The sequence below is a fragment of the Accipiter gentilis genome, chromosome 4 (assembly GCF_929443795.1).
Source record: "Accipiter gentilis chromosome 4, bAccGen1.1, whole genome shotgun sequence".
Lineage (NCBI taxonomy): Eukaryota > Metazoa > Chordata > Aves > Accipitriformes > Accipitridae > Astur > Astur gentilis.
Genome location: NC_064883.1, coordinates 37,735,585 through 37,756,800, shown reverse-complemented (window position 1 = coordinate 37,756,800; position 21,216 = coordinate 37,735,585). Strand labels below are relative to the sequence as shown.

Below are 21,216 nucleotides of genomic sequence, written 5' to 3'. Positions count from 1 at the left end.
TTTTAAACAACAACGGTAAAGTGATTAGAACTCAAAGAACTAAATATTGTTTCTCTATATAAATTAATATACATTTTTACAATTAATATTTTTTCTTTAAATACACATATGTGCATAATGACAGATCAAGGTGGCTTAACTCAGGTTCAGAATTGAGAAAGGCAAATGACTATTTTTTGTTTATTTTCAACCTCACAAGGGTTCTCTTCCTCTTAAAATGCAGTTCTATGACACTGTAATAGAAACATGGCCAAAGGCATGAGGAAGAGGTACAGTATATAAATAAAGTTGACTATTATGTCTTTTTAACATATGGTCAGGTTTACATGCCCACTTTTACCCTCCTTCCTTTTGAAGACAGTATCAGTATTAAAAATTCGGCTTAGTTCTAACATACAAAGGTTATTTCAGGGTATCTCAAGTATTTCCCACCATGAACCATTTACCGATCAATAAAAAGTAAAGGAATGGTCCCAATCTCTAGAGAATCTATAGACTTCATTTTAAACAAACAACGGTACATATTTATGTTGACAGATGATTTCCCATTTAATAAAATTACTTCTCATAGATAAGGAAACTAAGGAACACAGAAGTTAAATAAGTTGTTCAATATTGACCAGATAGTGGCAGAACTGGGAACAGAGCATTAGCTGATTTATTTTCAGCCCTCTGTCCTGTTCACTACAGCCTTTTTCCTTCTAAGAGACAAATTTGTGCAGCACACGAGGCCCGGTCTGGTACCAACTCTTCTTGGTGCTTTGGTGGCAATGGGCAGCTACAAAAAGTAATCGCGTTTGACCACCGTGGCTGGGTAGTTGACAGAGGACTAGGCAACAGCCATGAAGCAGCCCAGGACCTAACTCACTTAACCACTAAATAAGGATTGTACAGCCCCAAGGTATCTTCTAAAAACTGTAATAACTATTTTAAATGATATATTTAAAAATTCAAATACTTCTCAATAGCACAAAAACACCTGCTCATTCACAAAGCATTTGCATTTGGGTTTGTTGTTTGAAATATTGCTATGAAAATAAAACTTAAGAACGTTCAGGAAAGAGTACAATTTGCCTCTAATTTATTCTCTGATTTTCTGTGAATATTGCTCCCCGCGTTGTCATGGCAACATAAGCACATCTTTCAGTACCAAGGAAGTAACAAGCCTTTCGATTCTCACCTTTGGCCATTTTATTGAGAACCATGTCAATTAGAATGTAGGTTCCACTTCTTCCTGCACCATCGCTGCCAACAGAAAGGAAAAAAGAAAAAACAAAGCCTATCAATGTGCATCTAGACTCAACGTGAAGGTACCTGCCCTTAATGTTATACTGTTACACATGGGGGAAGAGGAGAGAATCAGGAGCTAAAGTAGGGCACTGAGGGAGGAGAGAAAGCTTGCACTGAACTAGCACAAGCTGTTCATGGAAGATTAACTATTAGCCTGCATGGATAACAGGGCTTTGTTTTGATTTTTTTAAGCCAAGTCGTGTTTATGCAAAAAAAGCATTTTAAACAACAGTGGAAAAGTCACTAACTCTAAAACAGGATACTGTTTCTGATCAAAAAGTATGAAGTATACATATAATGAACTTATAGTCACTTGTATATAAGATCAAGAACCACAGAATAAGCTAGACCAGAACATTATCCAGAATGGTCCCAAAATGTCACAGATTGCATTTGAACACAGTGGTCAGAGGGAATGCGTAGAGACCTGTTCGAGAACCAAAATATTTGATTACTGAGGGACAGCAATCTTTCTTCACTATACATCACGAGTGGTATGCTTTTTCTTTTTACCTTTCCCTTTAATTCTTCCTTAGTTGCAATGACCAGAAAAAATATTATCATGGAGTTCCTAAGAAACAGCTTTAACTTTTGAGTATCATCAGCCCTTCCTCAGAGATGTAAGACCAAGCCTTTGGAGGGGAAAAGCTCCCTAATCTGAATGCAGCTTGTGTCCTTTTCAGAGAGCAATGTGTAATTGCCAGCGTGATGCTCTTTTAGAGCTGCTGTTAGCAAACATAATTAAGACTTTAAGTAAAAGCTTTTTTTCTTTCCCTCCCCAAAATTTTTACAAAGGTGCATGTGTGACCAATTAGACTGGTATGTAGTTTTATTAATTAAGCCATTATTTTTATTGATAGCTCAATTTGTGTACAAGAATTAATGAAAGGAAAAATAATAGAACAGCGTGAAGCACGTTATTACATTCTGTTTACAGGCAGGCTATGAAACTTAATTTTTGTTAAGTCTCTGTAGACAGTTTTTTTTCTTTCAGTTACTAGATCACTGCTTAGAGAAAAGGAGGTAATGGTAATAATTTTTTTTTTCTGTGTCTATGAAGGGAACAAAGACACAATCTTATTAGTTAAGCTGAATAATGAGAGACAAGGCAGCAATCAGGCCCAATAAAAACAAAAACTACTGAGCCAACAGTAGACATTTCCATCCATCACAGTAAGGAAAGCAAGAAACTTGAAGGCTCTTCATTCTGCATCAAATGTTTCTTTTCTCAGGCCTCCTGAAGGCAAGGCAAACAAGCCTCCTCCAGAGCATTCACCTCTGCAGAGGGCCTCCTTGCATCCAGTGGAAGGTGACTCTGCTGAGCCACACGGGAGAAACAGCTCCCTTCCTCCTCACTCCCACGCCAAGTGGAGTCCTACATGTCAAACAACCTGCCTCTTAGCAGGGCTGGTTTTCTATCTTCCTTATCTACATGAATATCTTCGATAAAAAAATGCAACATTCTCCTTATAACTGAGAACCTCCAATGGCAAACCCAAACATTAACGTTATTATGGTATAGTTTTCCATTGACCTGCCCGATAGTTTTCATGTGCATCTACCAGACTGCCAGGCCTAAAGATAATCTGTGCTTAAAGGATTACTCAATCTCTGGGTAGGTTTCCACTCCCTGACATTGCCCTCTTCTTACCATGATCACTAAAAGTAAGCAAAGAAGAAATAAAACATAACTGAGTGTTAATAAAATAAAGAAGACTATGCAAGGAATGAATGCAAGGAACCACTATCATTTTGAAGGAGATTTATGAAATCGAAGTGCTACTTATATTGGAAAGGGTGGCCATACATCGTTAAGTCATGGCACAACATCTACGAAATCATAGGAAAGGACAATTTGATTATGAAAACAGAACCTAAGTATTAATTAGCATTAAAAAGCAATTGAATTATATTTAATACTGTCACCCTACCTCACTGTCTGTTTAGTGATTCATCTAAAGCTTTAATTTGCCCATTTTGTTTATATCTATATTAAATTCTTACACATACAAAGCTCTCTAAAGCTATTTCAGAAATGGTACTTGCCTGCAATGAACAACTACTGGACAAGAGCGACCCCTGTAGCACTTGTTTACTTTTCTGAAATAAAACAGACACAAAAAATTAATTAAGCATATTACATACTGTTTCCTTAGCCAACTGTCAAAAATAAGCAGTAAGAAAAAGCAATTATTGCAATCTTTAAAGAAAGTCAGGTTGATAGTTTCCTAATATAACAAGCAGTTGTTACATACATAGTCTTTTTTAAAGTTTGCTTCTGCTTTGCTGCAGTAGAAATCCCAGAAAACATCCCATTATCGCTGTTGGCTAGGCAAAATAAATGATCTCTTTTCTCAAATGTCTCATATCTTAGCTCCAAAACTAAGATTATTTTAAGATGCTTTAATTTTAAATCCAGCTTTGAGTTCATAAGCTTGCTCAAAGAAATATCGAGGGGCATCAAACTGAATCCAGAATTAAAAATGGCTATTCTGGTATGCTTTGTACAATGTGTGCTGATTTGTAAAACCAGTGCTCCCCAGAAAGGCAAATACCAAATCTCCTGAAAAGCTTCTCACAAAATTCTTAAATGTAATCTATTGTGGTAAAAATAACTAAAACCATCAGTAAGCTTTACTGCTTTGGTTCTAGTGCAGAAGTCTTATATATTTAATATTTACACATTATTGTCTGCTACAGCTTCCCGGTTAAACATTCTCAGTGGAAAGAGAATATATGTGAAGTCAATCAATAAAAGTACAGCTATAGAACAGGTCTGCTGATATGTAAACTCAATGAAGGAATTAACTAGTGCTGAAGCAAACTAAGATACTCAGTCTAAGAATAGAGCCCACAAAGTTGGTTTAAATCTATTTAAAATTGCCTTACAAAACCCAAAATCCCAACCCCTCTCTTCTGCCCTAGGATATATTTTGCATGTCGAGTATGTTACAGGCCCAAAACACCATAAAATATGCACACATATGTTAACAAGGCAAGCTGAATAAAGGCTAACATGGGAAAGCATTGCTTCATGAAATCAAAACCTTTCATTCAATTTACTTGATGAGATATTTTGAGTTTACTGGAGCTAGATGGTCTCCTATAAAACCATTTCATAGGGTTCCAAGGGGTGCCCAGACCCTCTAATAGTCCCCAGCTCAGCACAAGTGTTACACAGGATCCTGACTGCTAAACTGAAGTGAGCTGCTGGAATTTGGCAACTGTGGTATGATGTTATTATGAATTTTAAAGCATAACTAACCTACTGAATCATTTAGTTCTTGGCTGTTCATCTATTCACTAACATCTGTGCTGTGAAAACATGCATATATCTTTAAACATTGCTTACAGTATAGCCTGAAGATGCCTAAACTTCTAAATCTGACAGGGAGTCGAGATACCTGGAACTCAACCCAAACAGGCTACAGAAATGTTGGTGATGTCTCATGAAACTGTGTTTTCACATCCTCCTTTTTATTATTTAAGGTTCTAACCAAGCTTGGTAACAATATTAAGTTCTTGTAATGACTCCCTTTAAACATTAGAACTCAGGCATTTTTCACAATTCTTACTCTTTCGCTTACTGATATAAATCATACTTGCAGAGCCATTCTGTCTTTATTTATATTCCTTGGATGTATGTAATTAACGCAGTAGTACAATGTTCTATGAAATAAGTGGTAAGTCATTGAGAAGCACCTGACTTTAGAAGTTAAATGGCCCATTTATACGTCCATAAATGCATACATACGCAGGCACTACCAAGCAAAACTTCAATGACTTAAGCTGCAGTAGAGTTTTCATATGAATGAACCATTCAATTCTTGATGGTCATATCTGAGGATCATCTCCTGCTATACAATATAAAGCCTGATATTTATGTTTTGTATTGTACAGTAAATTAGATTTGAAATGTCTGTAACAACATCTGATATAGTCAGTCTGCGTTCTCCTATGTGCAGCTGGTCATCCTCCCCCCAACCCCCATCATGTGCATTAGTAAAGAGTCGTTTCTGCATTTAAAGTATTAAATAAAAGCTAATAACTACAGAGGGGTATTTACCATTTCTTTTTCTGCTTGTGTGGTTCCTTTGTTCCTTGTATGGCACCACTAATATGATATTTGCAAGTTGAGACTGGCCATCTACCAAAGTCCTAATATAATTTCAGTGACAAACTCGATCTAAACCTATCAGTAAATCAACCTCCCAGTAAATCAGACAGCCAGAGACACATGTTAGCGAAAGACACCTTATGTTTGTCAGTTTTATTGAAGGCGTTTCAAACATTTTCATTATCACACATTTCAGAAAACACATTAAAACAAAGGATTTCAATCCAGCTGGTTCATAGCTTTGCCTATATATAGTTTATGAAAATATTTAGAAGTGCAGCAACATCTCATTTCATTCTTAGTTCTGGCTAATGAGAGTGAGCTGAAAATTCATCAGTAAGCAAAGTTCTTGAATGTTGAAGAAAATATATATTTTTTATATATATACACATATACAGGAAGAATTAACTTAGAAAGAATGATTAGTAATACAAACCAACCCTTGGCTCATTGAGTGAAAAAGAAATCATCATGCAAACCATCAGCAAGCAAAGGTCAGAGGTCGTTAGAGGCTCAGAAAAGGGGTTTCCCACATTGTCCCTGCAGCAGAGTCACAGTTTCCAATGATCACTTTTGTGACTATGCAACTGGGCTCATATTACTAGCTGCAACATCACAAAAATGACACTGGCAACCGCTAATTAGCTGGCAAAATAAGAATTTGTCCATTTTTAAAGTGAGCAGTGTTAGTAAATGCCATTGCACACAGCGAGAAGTGATAGCATAATAGATATATATTTTAAGCAAAGCCCTCACATGTGATGCTAATTATCTTTTAGCTTAGCAGTCCCTCTTTAAAGTGTAAATGTGCTCCCTCTGGGCTCAAGAAATATTTAATTACACATATCAGTGCATGACTAACAAGCTAGTCCAGAGCAATAATGATTGGTCTATTGTTCAAAATGAAATTAGGACTCCAGAAGCATTTAAAACTGACCAGTGGATTCTGTAGTAGCCTCACCTCTCAGGGACTGTCTTTTGTACAGATTTTTAAAATATATAGAATAATTTCTTTTTGGCAATTTATACCTACATTATGAAAGTATGATAGATTATTCTGCAAGGTTTAATGTATCTGCTAGATGCAAAATCATCTAAAACACTGTCTGATACACAGTAAGAGAAATGTAAGCTTCCAGTTTTCAAAGAGACTTGCAAAATTTTACTTCAATAAAAATTTTAAGGTCCATATTTCCACAGACTCTGGGCAAGGTAATTTTGGGAATCCAATTTTTCTTGGTGATGAATTATAAAAAATAGAGGGTTGGTTATGTATATGCTTAATTTCATATATGTATGTGAATATATAAATATACACACATATCCATATATATATATATACAAACACACTGAATGCACATAAAAACATAGATAAGATTAAAAGAAATGAGAGCAGCCCCTTCCTAGCACTACCCTACTACAAGTATGGTAGCGCTGTCAGACATTTATTTTGGGGGCTTTATGACTCAGCTGTCGTAATCCAGCAGAGTTTGTACTTTAAATAGGTAGCTTTAGGTGCAAAACACGTATTGTATAAATTAATTCCAAATACATTATTTTTAGCTATAGTGCATTAGTTTTTTTGTCATTAAAAAACCAGCAACATCAGATGACCAAGAAAACTGAGATTCATCGACCTGCTATTGTGCATGCCAAAATTCCTTTTCAGGCGGAATTTTACTATGCATTCAGTATTATGAGTTCATTGTACAAAATCTGCACGTAGCAAATGATTACAGTACCCTACACTGGACTGTGAATACATATGAAATGAACACTCAGAATTCAATTAAAACTTAACAGGTTCATTCCCATACTGGCTTTAAATGCAAAGAATGGGACCTCCACTACTTTTCTCATCTAGTTATAATTTTTCTTTTTCAAAGTATTGCACAACACTTCTTCAAGATGACCCTTACACAATGTCACTCTAAGAAGTGCTTTCTTGGCGATGTGAACTGTGACTTACTGTAGATCTCATCCTGCAGTTCATGCAGGGACCTCAATTCTTACTGAAGCAAGTCGGAGTCGAGGTGCTCCGAACTTCAGATGTCCTGGCTGTACAGGCTCATTTATAGTCTAGTTAGAATTGCTAGCAGATTTCCCACCAACTTCAAAAAGAGCAAAATCAGACACTGTGTTAGCTCCGTGCTGCAGCCTCACACGGCTTAATGGAACCGATTCAGAATTTTCACTACAGAAATTCACTACAGGCAACTTCCTCAGTACCGCAAGCAAAGGGAAATCAACCTATAAAAATCACATCAAAAGTTTGAACCCAGGGAAGAAAACCTTGAAAATTTGATTACAATTTCAACTCCTTCCTATGGCCGTGCTTCCTTCCTCCAGTAACTGCTTTTGCATTGCGACTCTGTAGCATATCCTTATATATTCTTAACTAGCCATAGCGCCTAGTGCCTCAGTACAGCTGTACTCCCGTTACTTGACCTGCACCGTGTGAGATGACCCTCTGCTTTGAAAAGCCTTGCAATAGCGTACAAGAGTACTGACGGACGAAGGGTGGCATTAAGTCCTAAATTTTTAAGGGTAAAGTCTTGCCAACAGGCAACTGTGCAACCAGCTCCCGCTGGATATACGCCAGCTTCTCCCCTCAGGTGCCGATGCGTAACTCCAACTGGCATCAGTCAGAGCTTATTGAAAGAAACAAGTTTGGACCTTTTGAGCACTGAGCCCCTTATAATCACTTTGGGGGGTTGTAGATAATATTGTAGTACAGAGAGGAAAACATGCGATCCCACAAGCCGCTTGTGGATTGAGAACCAACTCCCCAAACCTCCGGGAGATTCTTTTCATTAATCAGAAGCGCATCGCTGTGGATTAGCTGATACATGCTAACACCTACACACGATGCACTGGGCACGGTTTGCAATCAAATGAAGATTATTTCGCTCCAGTATTTATCATGCATGGCTTTAATTTTCAAATTAAAATTTAGATAGACACAGCAAACATTAGAGAAGGTGGCAAGGACTTTCAAAGGTTTTGCCTTTGTATATTTGTATTTTAAAGCCGCGTTGACTTTCTTTAAAAGTCCAGAGGGTATGCTTTGTCAACATTTTCATCTGTTTTCTCAAATTTCCAGCTTCCTGCAGCCAAAGAAGGTCTAGAGACCTCACTGTTTGATCCTTACGAGCAAACGCTCCCACGGGAATGCTGTTACTGCCATATGACTCCATCATGATTTTTTTTTTCCAAGCGTGCTCATACTACATAATTTATTTGTGAGATTCCTGCAATAAGGATCATAGGGGGGGGCCACACGAAAAGCCTGGAAGTTGCAGAATTGATAAATACTTGGAAAACAAAAAAATACAGAAGCACTGAAGAGCTGTACAAAGGGAGCAAAGGTATCAATCTCTAAATGGGAAATGAGTAAGTCTCAAAACCAGGCAACATCTACGGGTGAGACAACACTACACATCAACCTACTGCAGATTTTTGTGTTAGCTTAGCACTGTGGCATCACAGGCTGAGGAACCCCCTTTCAAACCAGAAATATTTAAAGGACAATTAAAAGGACTAGTTTAGTTCCTCAGATCCGCATAGTCTTAAACGAACTGTCATACTTTGTGCTTTACCTGCGGAAATCCAGAAGCGATCTTGTGGAAGCGGGAACCCTCTGATCGTTCCAGCTGAGGAAGTGGAACTGTGTCACTGTGCGGGTCTCGTTCGTCTGCAGGTTCTTCAGGTAGAAGCTCCTCACAAGGAAATCCTCACACCAGATGTGCTCTGAGACAAGGTTTACCTACACCCCACAGGGAGGAACAAATGGAGATCAGCAATTTTGGTTGCAAGCCGTATCTTCGGGATTGGAGGTGTAAGATGTCTGGGACGAAGGAATCGCGTGAAAGTTTTATTTTTATTAGCAAACTGGCCATTGCTGGGATTTTTTTTTTTTTTTAATTTGGCAATCAGTGTGGTTGTCAGGAAGGGGTTAGCTGCCACTGCTATTTTACTGAAAACATAAAAAATACTCTTGACAATTTTAATGCGAAAGAAAAAAATCACTAAACTGAAACTTTATATCGTTATGTGAATACAAAAGACACTGCTGCCTGAAAATATGTTAGACTGCCAGTTGCTTTCTACTTGGAAATGCCCACAATGCATTGCCCAGGCCATTTGCAGATGTCTTAAAAATCTGAGTTGAATTCACATGAGAAGTGAAAAGTCAGTTTCTTCTGACTATCTAGAAAAGTCTTCTGACTATATCTTCTGACTAACTTCTTTCTATCTAGAAAAATAAGCATCAAAAATGCAGCTTCTTTGCAGAGTTCATCTTTTCAGAAAATGAGTTTGTTCACATTTTAGTTTAAATAACAATATTTCTTCACATTTTCCTGTTCTTCGTATCTGGCATTGTGGTATTATTTTCTTCCTCTACTCGGCTGGACAACTGGCAAAATCTGACAGCCCTTGTCAATGTTACATTGCAACAAAACTGGTGATATTGATATTTTGGGCTAGAAATGTAAAGCAGAAAATGAAAATATGTATTTGTCGTTGTGACTGAGGCGAGAGGCAAAAATAGATAGCATTAATTACTAAAGCTATATAGAGGCTTTTCTATAAAGATATACATATGGCTTTCCTTAGGCAAAATTCACTAGTTCTAAAAATACTATTCTCCTATAAAATATAAATACATTCTTCCATATTTCAACCACTTGCAAAACCGTTTGAAAAACCAAATTATTGTCCTTATTTTCATTGTAATACTTGGCTCGTTATTTACTAGATTTTATTCAGCAGAAACCACCTTGCTATTAAAACTGCACTTGAATTTTTTGCAAATCTAAAACTACTCGAAGGCACATGAAAAGTATTTAAGAGCCCTGAGCTCAGCCTCCAGGTTACATCGGCTTAAACACCATTTTGCCCGGTATGAAATCAAGCCATACACTTACTGTCACATTTACAGCCAGATATTTTGTTTAGGTACCTCATAGATGTGGTAGAGGTTTGACCCTTCGTCTGGCCAATAGTGGTAGCACTGTTTGACTCCGTTTTCCGCGAGGGGTGTCAGCATGACAATAACGACACAGCCGTTCTCCCAGACCATCTGCAGACAAAGAAAGACACCGTGGCCACATTGTGACTGCCTAATTACTGCGTGGCATGTATAATTACTGCACTCAGACACACAATCAAAATTTATTCCATTCACAGGAAATTTATTTCATTTTCATTAGACACTTTTACTCTGCAGCTGCTTTCAAATCCCTGAATAAACTGGCACCATATTTTGCAGGCGTCCATGAAATATTAAAGAATTTCCAGCGATCTCAATTCGGGTCTTCCACAAAATCTCTCCTCATTCCTGGTACCGTGTTCAGCTGTTTTTCTGTCAAACTTTTAGATCCACAAAGGGAACACTGAACGATGCTTGCAGAACACACAGCTATTTGGGATTTGATGTTTAATACTAAAGCAGCATGGACCTACTAAAGTCGCAGGTACTGAAACCTGTTTGTGTACTCAACCCTGTGTCTTTTTACAGTTTGCCACGTAGCAAAAGGTATTAAAGTGCTGCATTGCTGAAACAATCATAAAAGTTGCATCTGAACAACGGTAATGAGGATAAGGCAGGAAAAATCCAAACCAAATCTGTTCTTCCAGAAACATTTCAGATGGAGAAATCGTCCCTCCAAAAGCACATTTATAAAAGATTTGTTGCAAATGTGCATTACTCTCTCTCCCTTCCTTTCTTCCCTTTTTCTTTCAATGTTCCTTTATTCCTTTCTTTTTATTTTTCTTTTCTTTTTATCTTTTCTTTTCCTTTTTTTCTTCTTTTATCTTTTTCTTCTTTTCTTTCTTTTCTCTTTTCTTCTCTCTTCTTTTCTTATCTTTTATATTCTTTTCTTTTCCTTTTTTTTCTTTTATTTTTCTTTCCTTAACTTTTTCATTCTTTCTCTCTGCCTACTCCCCTCCCTTCCTCTTTTCTTTCTCTCTTTCCCCTTTTACTTTCCTTTTTTCTTTTTCTGGAGGTAGAAGGAAAGTCCAACCCCTGCTGCAGACTGTGCACTCACAAAGCACAGGTACAGCAGGAACAGAGGAAAACAGTGTACCTTCACTACCAGCATGATCGCTTAATAATTTAGACCAGCTACAGAGTAGGCTACAGGAATCCAGTGCATCCTCAAGTAAAGGATTTGTGGATGTCTCCCACAAACAGCAGAACAAGCAAGGATGCTCTGGTCTGGCATATCTCTGTTCCAAACACAGCTCATAGCTGAACAAAAAAGGCTCCTATGAATTAATACCGAGCAGCATAATCACTAAAACCTGTTATTATTATGCTGTACATTGATGTTATATTTGCATACAACTTTCATTGTCTTTTTGCTAGCATATAAAATTACTGAATGAAGAGTAAACTGCTCTTTTTGTGAAGGGTTATGTTTATTTCACAGAAATATTTATAAGCAACTGTATTGACATGTAAATTTTGTAAACAAAAAAGGCCTTTGTCTAAACTGTGCAAAGATGAGATGATACATTCAATTCAAGGATTATTTTTTTTTAATTACATATCAAATAAAAAGGTTTCCATTCATGGATAATGATGTTGTCTTCTCTTTTAAGAATAGCTTGCATATAGAGAAACAAATAAGATTTTTCCTCCTTTTTTTTTTTTATTTTGCAACATAATTAAAACAACTTTTAAAACCAGCTTAGAATTATTTAGAGAAATGAATCTAGGGTTTGCACAGAATAGGATAATTTATAATTTTGAACAGAAGTGGAGAAAAAATTACAGTGAATGTAATGAATAAATGTAGTCTTTCTTATCTTCTTTTTCTCCCCTTAAAAAGAGTTTTTAACTGAAAATATTTGTAAACCACTCATCCTCCTGTTAAAAACTCACAATGCGACAGAACCAGCAAAACTACTTTAAGTTGATAGAGAATTTATTTTATAGACAGACGTAGACTTATCATTTGTATCTTTCTTGTATTGCATTTGTTTTAGGCCACAGCTGGGAACCTTCTTTGTGTTTAAGGAAGATGATACAGATTTCATTCATTCTAATGTAGTTTCACCTTTTTTAGACAGCAATCAGACTAACATAAGGATTCAAAACATGTATCTTACTTTAAAACTAGCCCCACTAAATCAGTACTTTCATCACATAACGATTTAATGTGTCTCTAGAAGGTATAGAAGCTCATTGAAGCCATTACGAAAATGAGGAGAAACACAGTTTTTATGAGTGTAATAAAAATACAATGATCTAGACCATAAACTAATCATCTAGCACTCTGCTTGTGCCACCCAAGTGTAACATTATAAAAGCCCACTCGTTTAGAGAGGAATCCTTACAGTTTGGCAACCCTGTTCATTGGTTCAAAGATACAGCATTTCATTAGAGAGGGGCTGTCTGCATCTCTGAAGATTTCATTAAGCATAAATCCAAATGAAAGTTAATTTAAACAAACAATTTCAAAGTTACTCTGGGGTATAATATTTCTTTTAGGTCATTGTGTGAAAATGTAAAAGTCAAATCTACTAAATCAAGAAGGCAATACAATCTAGTGCCGTCATCCCTGTCACAAGCAATTGTCATTGCATCTCCTGTGCTTACCATTGAGAAGGGATTTTCACTAAGACTCACAGCCTGTGACTGGAGGACTACAGCATTTTCTTTGTTTCCTTGATAACCTAAATATTACACCATCAGGTTGTTATCTGGTTTTCTTTCCAAATAATGCAGAAGCTGGATGAGTCCAAGGAAGTTCACAGAGTTTTCTACTGTTGCCTATTCACCACCCCATCTTTAATTTGGTGATGGGTTTTTCAGAAGCCCCATCTCCCAACACCTAACACTTTGCTGTGCTCAGAGCGTCTAGACATGGCCACGTGCTAGAAAGTGGCCCCAAGGAGTGTGTCTTTGTAATTAATGAAGGAACAGGTAGCAGAGATCTGGTCTGCACAACCCCAGTACAGCCTTCGGAGAAGCACCTCTGGAGGATGTTCAGCTGCAAATTCACAGTAATTCATGTAGTTCTGAACTTTGTATGCTTGCACAATAGAAATTAAGTCTATGCATGTGATACAGGAATAAAGAGAATATAAGGTCCTCGGGGCAGAAGTTGTTCTTTTTAGGTAGAGCCCAGCAAAAGTAAGCCTTGGACTCTAAGTGTCTATAAAAACTAAATATATAAAACCATTTATATACATAATATATAATATATATTATATAATACTAAACTTATTTAGATCACTTAGTACAGGCAGTTTCATGTTTGTAATTTATGGTAATACTTCCAGGAGAAGAAGAAAAGTTGAATGGAGTCTTCTGAATGGAGGTAATAGAGTCTCAGTTGCATATAGGAGCTCACTACAGAGCTCTGCAATGCATGCTTTGCTGAAAAAGGAAGACAGTGTATAATTTTGCGTGACATGTCTACCTTCAGCCTATGTGCCTAGAGAGTAAGATGTTAATGATCTTTAATGAGGTTCTTCTGTACGCATCACTCTCAAAACATTTCTTAGACAAGAATAACACCATCCCATTCCATTTATTGCAAATTAAAGGCTGAATCCTGCAACCCAAAGATGAACACTGCATTTGACATCCTCAGGATTCCCTGTTGATGAAATCCGCCACGTGTAGAGACCTCATGCTGTGGTTATCCAGCATGCCAGTCCCATACAAAGGACTTCCACATTGGGATGAATTATATTTAGTACAAACTACTCGCAAAGGAGCACAGAATTTCTTTTCAAGTAAGGAGAAAAATAAAGAGGAGCATCAGTGTTACAACGCTGCCACAAATCTGATAAAATACCAGTTTTTGAAAGCTTATATTTTGAAATATCCTTGTTTACTAGCTTGTAAATAAAATGGCTAATATGAATACTTTTATTTTTTTCAGACACTTCATCATTTTGAAGCTTCTTTTTATAATGAATGATCCTCCCCAAACTCCTTTTTCAATAATTTTCTTCTTTATTTTAGTGATGGGGAAATGACAAGATATGTGCTGCAACCAGACACTCTTCTTTTGAAGGGGACTGGTGGAGAAGTTTCTAAAATGTGATGATTTAAAAGTAGAAAATAGATGGGATAATCAGTTAAATCCAGCCTGTTCACTAAAAATAACAGGCTTATCACACCAGCTGCTTTCTGTGAGAGATCTCCAGCAAACTAAAAAATTCACCTTTTCAGTCTTTTAGGCTTCCCTAATAGTTGGTAAATGCAACTGTTTGGAAAAGCAGACAAACAAGCAAATGAAACCCAAATAATTTCTAATGATAATCAAAACTCAACATGAATAAACACTACTCCTACACCACCAACAAATCAAGGTACAAACCCTTGCTGGATCAGATAATATTCATCCCATTACATATCTTGAAAGTAATTAGCTCAACTGAGACTTCTTTCGAGTTCCCCATTGGAAATAGGAAACACTGTATTGAGTGGAGACAGTCAGAAAATGTTTTTTTCTGGAAGATTTTAAAACCAAACCCCAATGTTTTAATGGGTTAAGAAAAGGCTGGGGAGGGGTGGGAATTGGAGGGGAATTTAGATTTTTGTTGTCAACTAGAACTTCACAATGTATGCCAAAGAGCAACCTTTTTTGTGAAACATTTTGGTTGAAAATGACTTATTGTTTTGATATGAAATGGGTCAAATCTGGCAAAGTCAGAATTGCCATTTGCAAAGTCACAGCTGTGCCAGACAGCTAAGCATTAGGTTGAAAACTTAATGATCGACAATCTATTAAAAAAAAATCTGACTCTTGCAGCTGAAAAAACAGCTTCAGAGAGGACCATATATAAATACGTGGTCATTAGTCTGGCTCCATGTGTTATGTCCCTGCTGTTGCAGCAACGCTTGTTTGGAAGTCAACGGGAAAGGGAAACTCAAGATGACTGTATGTGTTGCAATAACTTCTGCTTTCTCAGAGACACATAAACTGCTCTTATTCTTCTCAGTAGACTCCTAACTTAAGGCTTATTATTAAATAATTTAAATATGAGTGCTATGTAGTATTGCAGTGCTGACAAAACCACATTAAGGAGGGGAAGACCACCAAAATCACCGGTAAATAGCTTTTCACTTTAGTATTGGAAATGTGGAAACTAAACAATAAAGGGATAGAAATTTTAAAAGGACCACTTCTAAGTACCTTCTCCAACTGCAGCCATAATTAGAAGTGAGCATGGTAAACGCACACTCCTTTACTGAACGACTATGGAATTCCTAATGCTATATTTATTTCACATGGCTTGACAAGTTTCTAGAGCTCTAGGGGCTGCTGTTCTGTGCCTTTCTCTCCCTTGCTGTTTTTCTTTTATTAAATTAAAATATGCATATTTTACACATTGAATTGCTTTGTGTCGCTTTTCATCTGTTCTTCTTTCTGAAGGTGAGAACTGATTAGACATGCAGGAAGCCCCATTCCAGGCAAGGAAAATAAAACTTGGGAATCAAGACTGCTTGAAAGCGCTGTGTTCTGCACAGAAGAACAAAATGCAGAAAAATAATTTAATCTGTAAATTAATTTCAGCACTCCCAAAACATACTGAACTGGGAGCACAGAAACCAGCAATTAGAGCAGGGGAGGGTTTGGTAAAGTTGTTCTTACTCAGCCCATGGGCTTGGAACACTGATTTTGCAGGGAGACTCATTCAGCTACAGGGACATGGTCTTCTGCCCACTGGGATTTGCCCTTGGAGATCACTGATGACTAATCCTTTTTACACAGGAAACAATCAACTGACAGTATTTTGTATTTCTTTTGTTGAATTCAAAAACTGGAAGAGAAAAGCAAGTGCTGCCAAACAGACGTGCAAAGATTTATCATGTCCTGAAGACTGCGACTCAGGAACTGGGTTCATAACATGCTGGTGTGATCCTGGGAGGAAAACAACAGTCAGTTTTTGAACTGAGTCTGACAATATACTCCTGAATATGGATAGAGAAAAAATATTTTTAAAATAGTTTTAGATGAAGAAATGCAGGATTGAGGGCAATGAAAAGCAAACGGCAACCGAACTCCTTGGCTTAGATTAGGCTCTGGTCTTTACTCTTGGGACTCTTTCCGCACTTTACATTTAATACTCTTCCAATAAAAATAGGAAATAATTAAAGGAGCAGAGATGAGGTCTCCCCACTCCCTGTAATCACATTAGTGTAAACCTCCACTCCAGTGAGCTTTCTTTTTGTTTGTTGGCAATAGATGCCCAGCTTTAACAAGAAGGGTGAAGAGCATTCCCAATTTCAAGAGTATTTCATGTACTGGCAAATAGTGGAGGAAAGATAGGGAAACGAAAAGCATGGGTTTGATTCAGAACGTGTAGGATGAAGCTCGCTCTTGCTTCCTGGAGGAGCATCCTAACCACAAAGGGGCAGCACCTGGAGTCTGCCTTCGTGGTCCTTGTCCGACTCAGTGCTGTTCATGAGTAGTATCTGCTCTGTCATCCCTGCCAGACTGGAGCCCTTCAGTTACATAATGTTCGTATACTTATTAATTATGTCGGTCATGGAGGGATGACATCACAGTAACACAACAAATACAAAAATATATAACATATGTGGTTTCATTCTCTAAGGCAACTAAAGCACATCCTCTTACGTCACTTGGCAGGGACTGCCTGATCCCTCCCTCTATTACACTTAATACGGTAAAATAAAAAAAACATGAAAAGGCACTTCCCTCCAAAAAGGGGGAGGGGAAGGAAGGGCAAATGTGGGTAGATTTATGAAAGCAAGGCATAATGCGGGGGTATTTTCCTGAGGGAAAAATTATGGCCTCCTACAGAAATGTCCATTTGGAGACAATGAACCTTAGCAGACATGCAATTTATAAAACTAGCATAATTAAGAACAGTTTTTCCATGCAAGGACAGTTAGTTCTAAATATCCTAACTCCTAGGAATAGTTTCTTGCATATTATCATCCCTCGCTTTTAAGAATACTTTGCAAGTTAAGACATGTAGTTCATGTCAAATACTTCATGGAATTATAACCCAGCACATACAGAAAATAATAAAATTTTATGCCTCCAGAATTATTCACAACATGGAACTCCTGCTGCGAAAACTTGTTATAGATCAGAAATGTTCTATATCCTCTTTCTTTTGAATTATGTTCAAAGTGATGTTGAATTTTAATAGCATTATGTGAAAGAGCTGAGTGAAATCTCACTGAAGCTGCTGGACAAAATCATCACCTTTCATTCAAGATAAATGTAAGAAACAAGCAAACTCTTTTATAGAGCCTGATAACTGAAATTACAGAAGTTATCATCAAAAACAAGAGAAACGTGAGGCATATGGACCCATGAGTTCCTCTAGAAACTGATATGCTTAATGCAGAAAGAGAGGCATTAATCAAGGCAAGATGATTAATCCAGATAAGCAGCAAAAATGTGTAAAAGGAATAAAGAAACCACCAGCACAGCTCGACAAACTAGCATTGTGATCCTGGTAGAAGAAAAGCTGAAAGAGAGGTTGGGGGTAAAACACTGGTTTGGAAATGAGGTTCGGAAAAAAAGAAGTTATTGCCTGTTATTTGATTCTGCCTTTGTTCAAGGAAATAAAACTCTGTACTTTCTTTGTAAATAAAATGGAACTATATCAAAGCAAAACCCTATCCTGAGGATGAATTCTCTTTCCAGCTGAGAAGAAAACAACCCACAGACCTGGCAAATTGTTTAACCACTCAGGTAAAAATGGATTAATACCATGTGAGGAGAGGCATCCGGTTTTCAAGAAAGGGAATCGTGAGGTGGAATTCCCACTGAACCGAAATAGAATCAATGAAGGAGGTATCTCTCAGAAAAAGTAATTGGTAAAAAGAGACGAAAACAAGACGAGATGAAATTAAAAGAAGACTTAAATCAGCTGGAGGCTTTTCAAAATTAATTAAAGTAGTAGCTGGAAAATTTCCAGAGTGGTCTAAGAGATGACATGCAGGCAGAGATGAAATCTCTGCTTGAGCCACAAACACAGAGTATCCAGACAGATTAGGAAGCCCTGTGGCAAAACAGATCAATGAGATGACTGACAACACAACTCCTGCAGGCTAGAAAGTTTTCAAAGAAATAGGTAAGCCAGGAAAGTTGGAACTAACTTGGCACTTGCTGACTTAGAGGAGCTATGTCAAGAATGTAAGGAGCTGGGGAAGTAAACTGGAGGGACACAGACAACTGTGGAAGTCTGATGCCTGGAAGTGTCTTACACCATTAGAGAAGCCAGAGTAAGATTCTTGCCTTTTTTATCATTATTATTTTTACAACATATACAAATTTGAACACCATTTGAAAATGACCAATATACAGGAGTTTGGACTATCTCCAGCTCAAAGACCGCATCTTTGAAAGAAAAGCTTCCACCAAGCTGATCTCTCTGAGGCCAAAATGAAAACCCAAAGGAATAGAAAGGTGTACAGAAAATGCTGAGTCTAATAACCAGCTCTAGTGGCTCATGTTAGATGGTACTGAAGAACAATAGCTGTTCTTCTTCCTCACCCTACCAAAAAGGATATCATCTTCCAAGAAGTGGTCACTAGAGAGATGATTGAAACTGGTCCCCCTCCAGTCCCATAGTGGTACTAGGCATGGATCTTCTAAACAAGCTGAGCCGGGACAAAGCATCATCAATCTTTTACGAAAAAGCTCTGCCCAGTTTGGGAAAGAGAAGACACTGAGCTGACCATGATCTTTGTTCAGATCTGGGCAACCTGAAACCAGTAAATGGGAATTTGATTGCTAAGCGTCTTAATAGCACTTGCACAAAAATACTGGGCACTGGATCAACATAACAGGTTTTAGAGGGGTCTGCCAATAAAACTAGGAAAAAAGATTATTCCAGACCAAATCATCTGTTTGGTCTTAAAGAGAGATAATGGATGTGACCATGTGGTCATGTAGATGACAGACATGCACGGCAGAGCAGCGTTAAGAGCTCAGGAGCCGAGTTCCTTTTGGAACGAGCTTCCTCCAGACGCATCTGTAGTCTTCTCCCCCACCAACAGGCATTTGGTCCGTTGGAGAACAGTTAGCCTGAAGTAAAACCTACAAAGTAAGTAGTGTGACACTCTACAAATCCCTTCCTAGTGGGCCATACTGCTTCCTAATGTAGACATAGTCACTGATGGGTGGAAGAATCTAATGCAAGTTTAAGGGAAACTAGGTTTAGAAACTGTGTCTCTGGAATTTGAGCATGAAAACTAGACAGTCAGGACAAATCAGGAGCAGTTTGGATTTCACTATGGGTATCTGCTGTGATGCAAATGCCAAGAAAGTTGTCTTACACTTTCAAGAAAAACAAAGGCTTTGTAGACAAGTGTTTTCTAGAAATCAGCTTGAAATGCCTATAGGAGCGGAAACAATTATAACTGTTTCTTGCTGGCGTAGCCTTTCAGCCAAGATAAAATGGAGTGGCTGATGCCCACCATGCAGCTAGGCTCTTGGGAGTCTTACCAGCTAAGTCTCTGCAAAAATAGGAAGCAATACATCTAGTAAATATTGCCATAGAAGGTGACGCCAAGCTCCAAGAATTTCTGTTGGACTTGCTAAAGCATGACATTGTGCATTTAGACAAGGAGCAGCAGAATAGTCCCAGGTCTCTCCAGACTCAGTCACTCTTCTCACTATCAGTCAAAAAACTGCTTCACTGAGCACACAAAAGGGGAAAAAAGCAACACAGCTCAGCAACAGCTGGTATTAAGTGGAGGAGGGAGAGGGAGGAGAATCACCGAGAAGATGTATCAGGAATGAATAATTGAATCTTTAAACAATCCCTGGTGGCAGCACTATGGTCTGTATAAACTACAGAAAATTGCATTCCAGTAAACATCAAAGGATTCTGCCCTGACAGGACTTAATACTCTATTTTCCATAGCAAGTTCAGGTTTCCCATGCTCTACCTTAAAATAGGTACTATTAGGTGAAAAATGGATATAAACTTTGCTCCTGCATCTGGGCATAAACCACAACAACGTCAAGCCGTGGCTTTTGACTTGTACAACAGACCTACTACATTTCAGCGGTTATGGATGCAGCGTTCTGTAAGGAGTTATCTCTCTTGGCCTGTTCATTACACCTGGTTGATACCCTGGGCCATGTAAAAAGCTTGTGACAGAACTGGCACATTGACACGTCATCTGTAGGAAGCTCAAGTTTAAGAAAAGTGGGTGATGGACCAATCTGACATAGGTACTTTGTTATGTTGAAGTGACAGACATCATCAAAATAAATGTAAGAAACAAACTTTTCTATGGAACCCAACAGAAGAAACAAGAAAAGAATATCACATCAAAAATGGACACATAGCCACACTTGAGCAGAAGCTGAACCACAGTTGCCAAATGGTTTCTGTAGAGATGTTTACAGCAAATCTGGTGGGGAGATGGAGTGAACTTTCACCGATGGTTAACTGGGAGGAGAAATAGCTAAAAAGAGCAGAAGGAAAGTGAAGACTCTCCACTCACAAAAAGCATGAAGAAAGTCAAGACAGACCTTTTGTGTATGAAGCTGGAATGAAGAAGACTGGATGACAGAACAAAGAAATGATGTTTCTGTTCTAGTCTCTGTGTCTCTGCAAACAGGTTGCCTAATTGCTCAAATCAGAATGGAAGAAGAACAAAATATACCCCTACTATGTTTGTATGATTAATTCTGATTTCTGTGTCAGCAGCAATACTTATAAAAAGTGTGTTCTTTAAATGCCTCCTTTAAAAATGAGAACCTACATTTTTTCAGCATGTGAAGGTGCAGTTACAGGTGAAAATATACAAAATATAAATATACGAATATGCAAAAATATACAAT

General features: G+C 37.7%; 1 protein-coding gene across 1 annotated transcript in view; it reads right to left on the bottom strand.

The window, feature by feature from the left end:
• Window positions 1-21,216, bottom strand: part of PTPRN2 (protein tyrosine phosphatase receptor type N2) — a 665,205-nt gene that overhangs the window by 25,359 nt on the left and 618,630 nt on the right. Inside the window, exons 18-21 of the mRNA XM_049798257.1 lie at window positions 10,371-10,490; window positions 9,007-9,173; window positions 3,337-3,390; window positions 1,181-1,245 (exon numbers count right to left, since the gene is read on the bottom strand). Coding sequence (XP_049654214.1) covers window positions 1,181-1,245; window positions 3,337-3,390; window positions 9,007-9,173; window positions 10,371-10,490 — 406 coding nt within the window. The remainder of the gene's footprint in view (window positions 1-1,180; window positions 1,246-3,336; window positions 3,391-9,006; window positions 9,174-10,370; window positions 10,491-21,216) is intronic.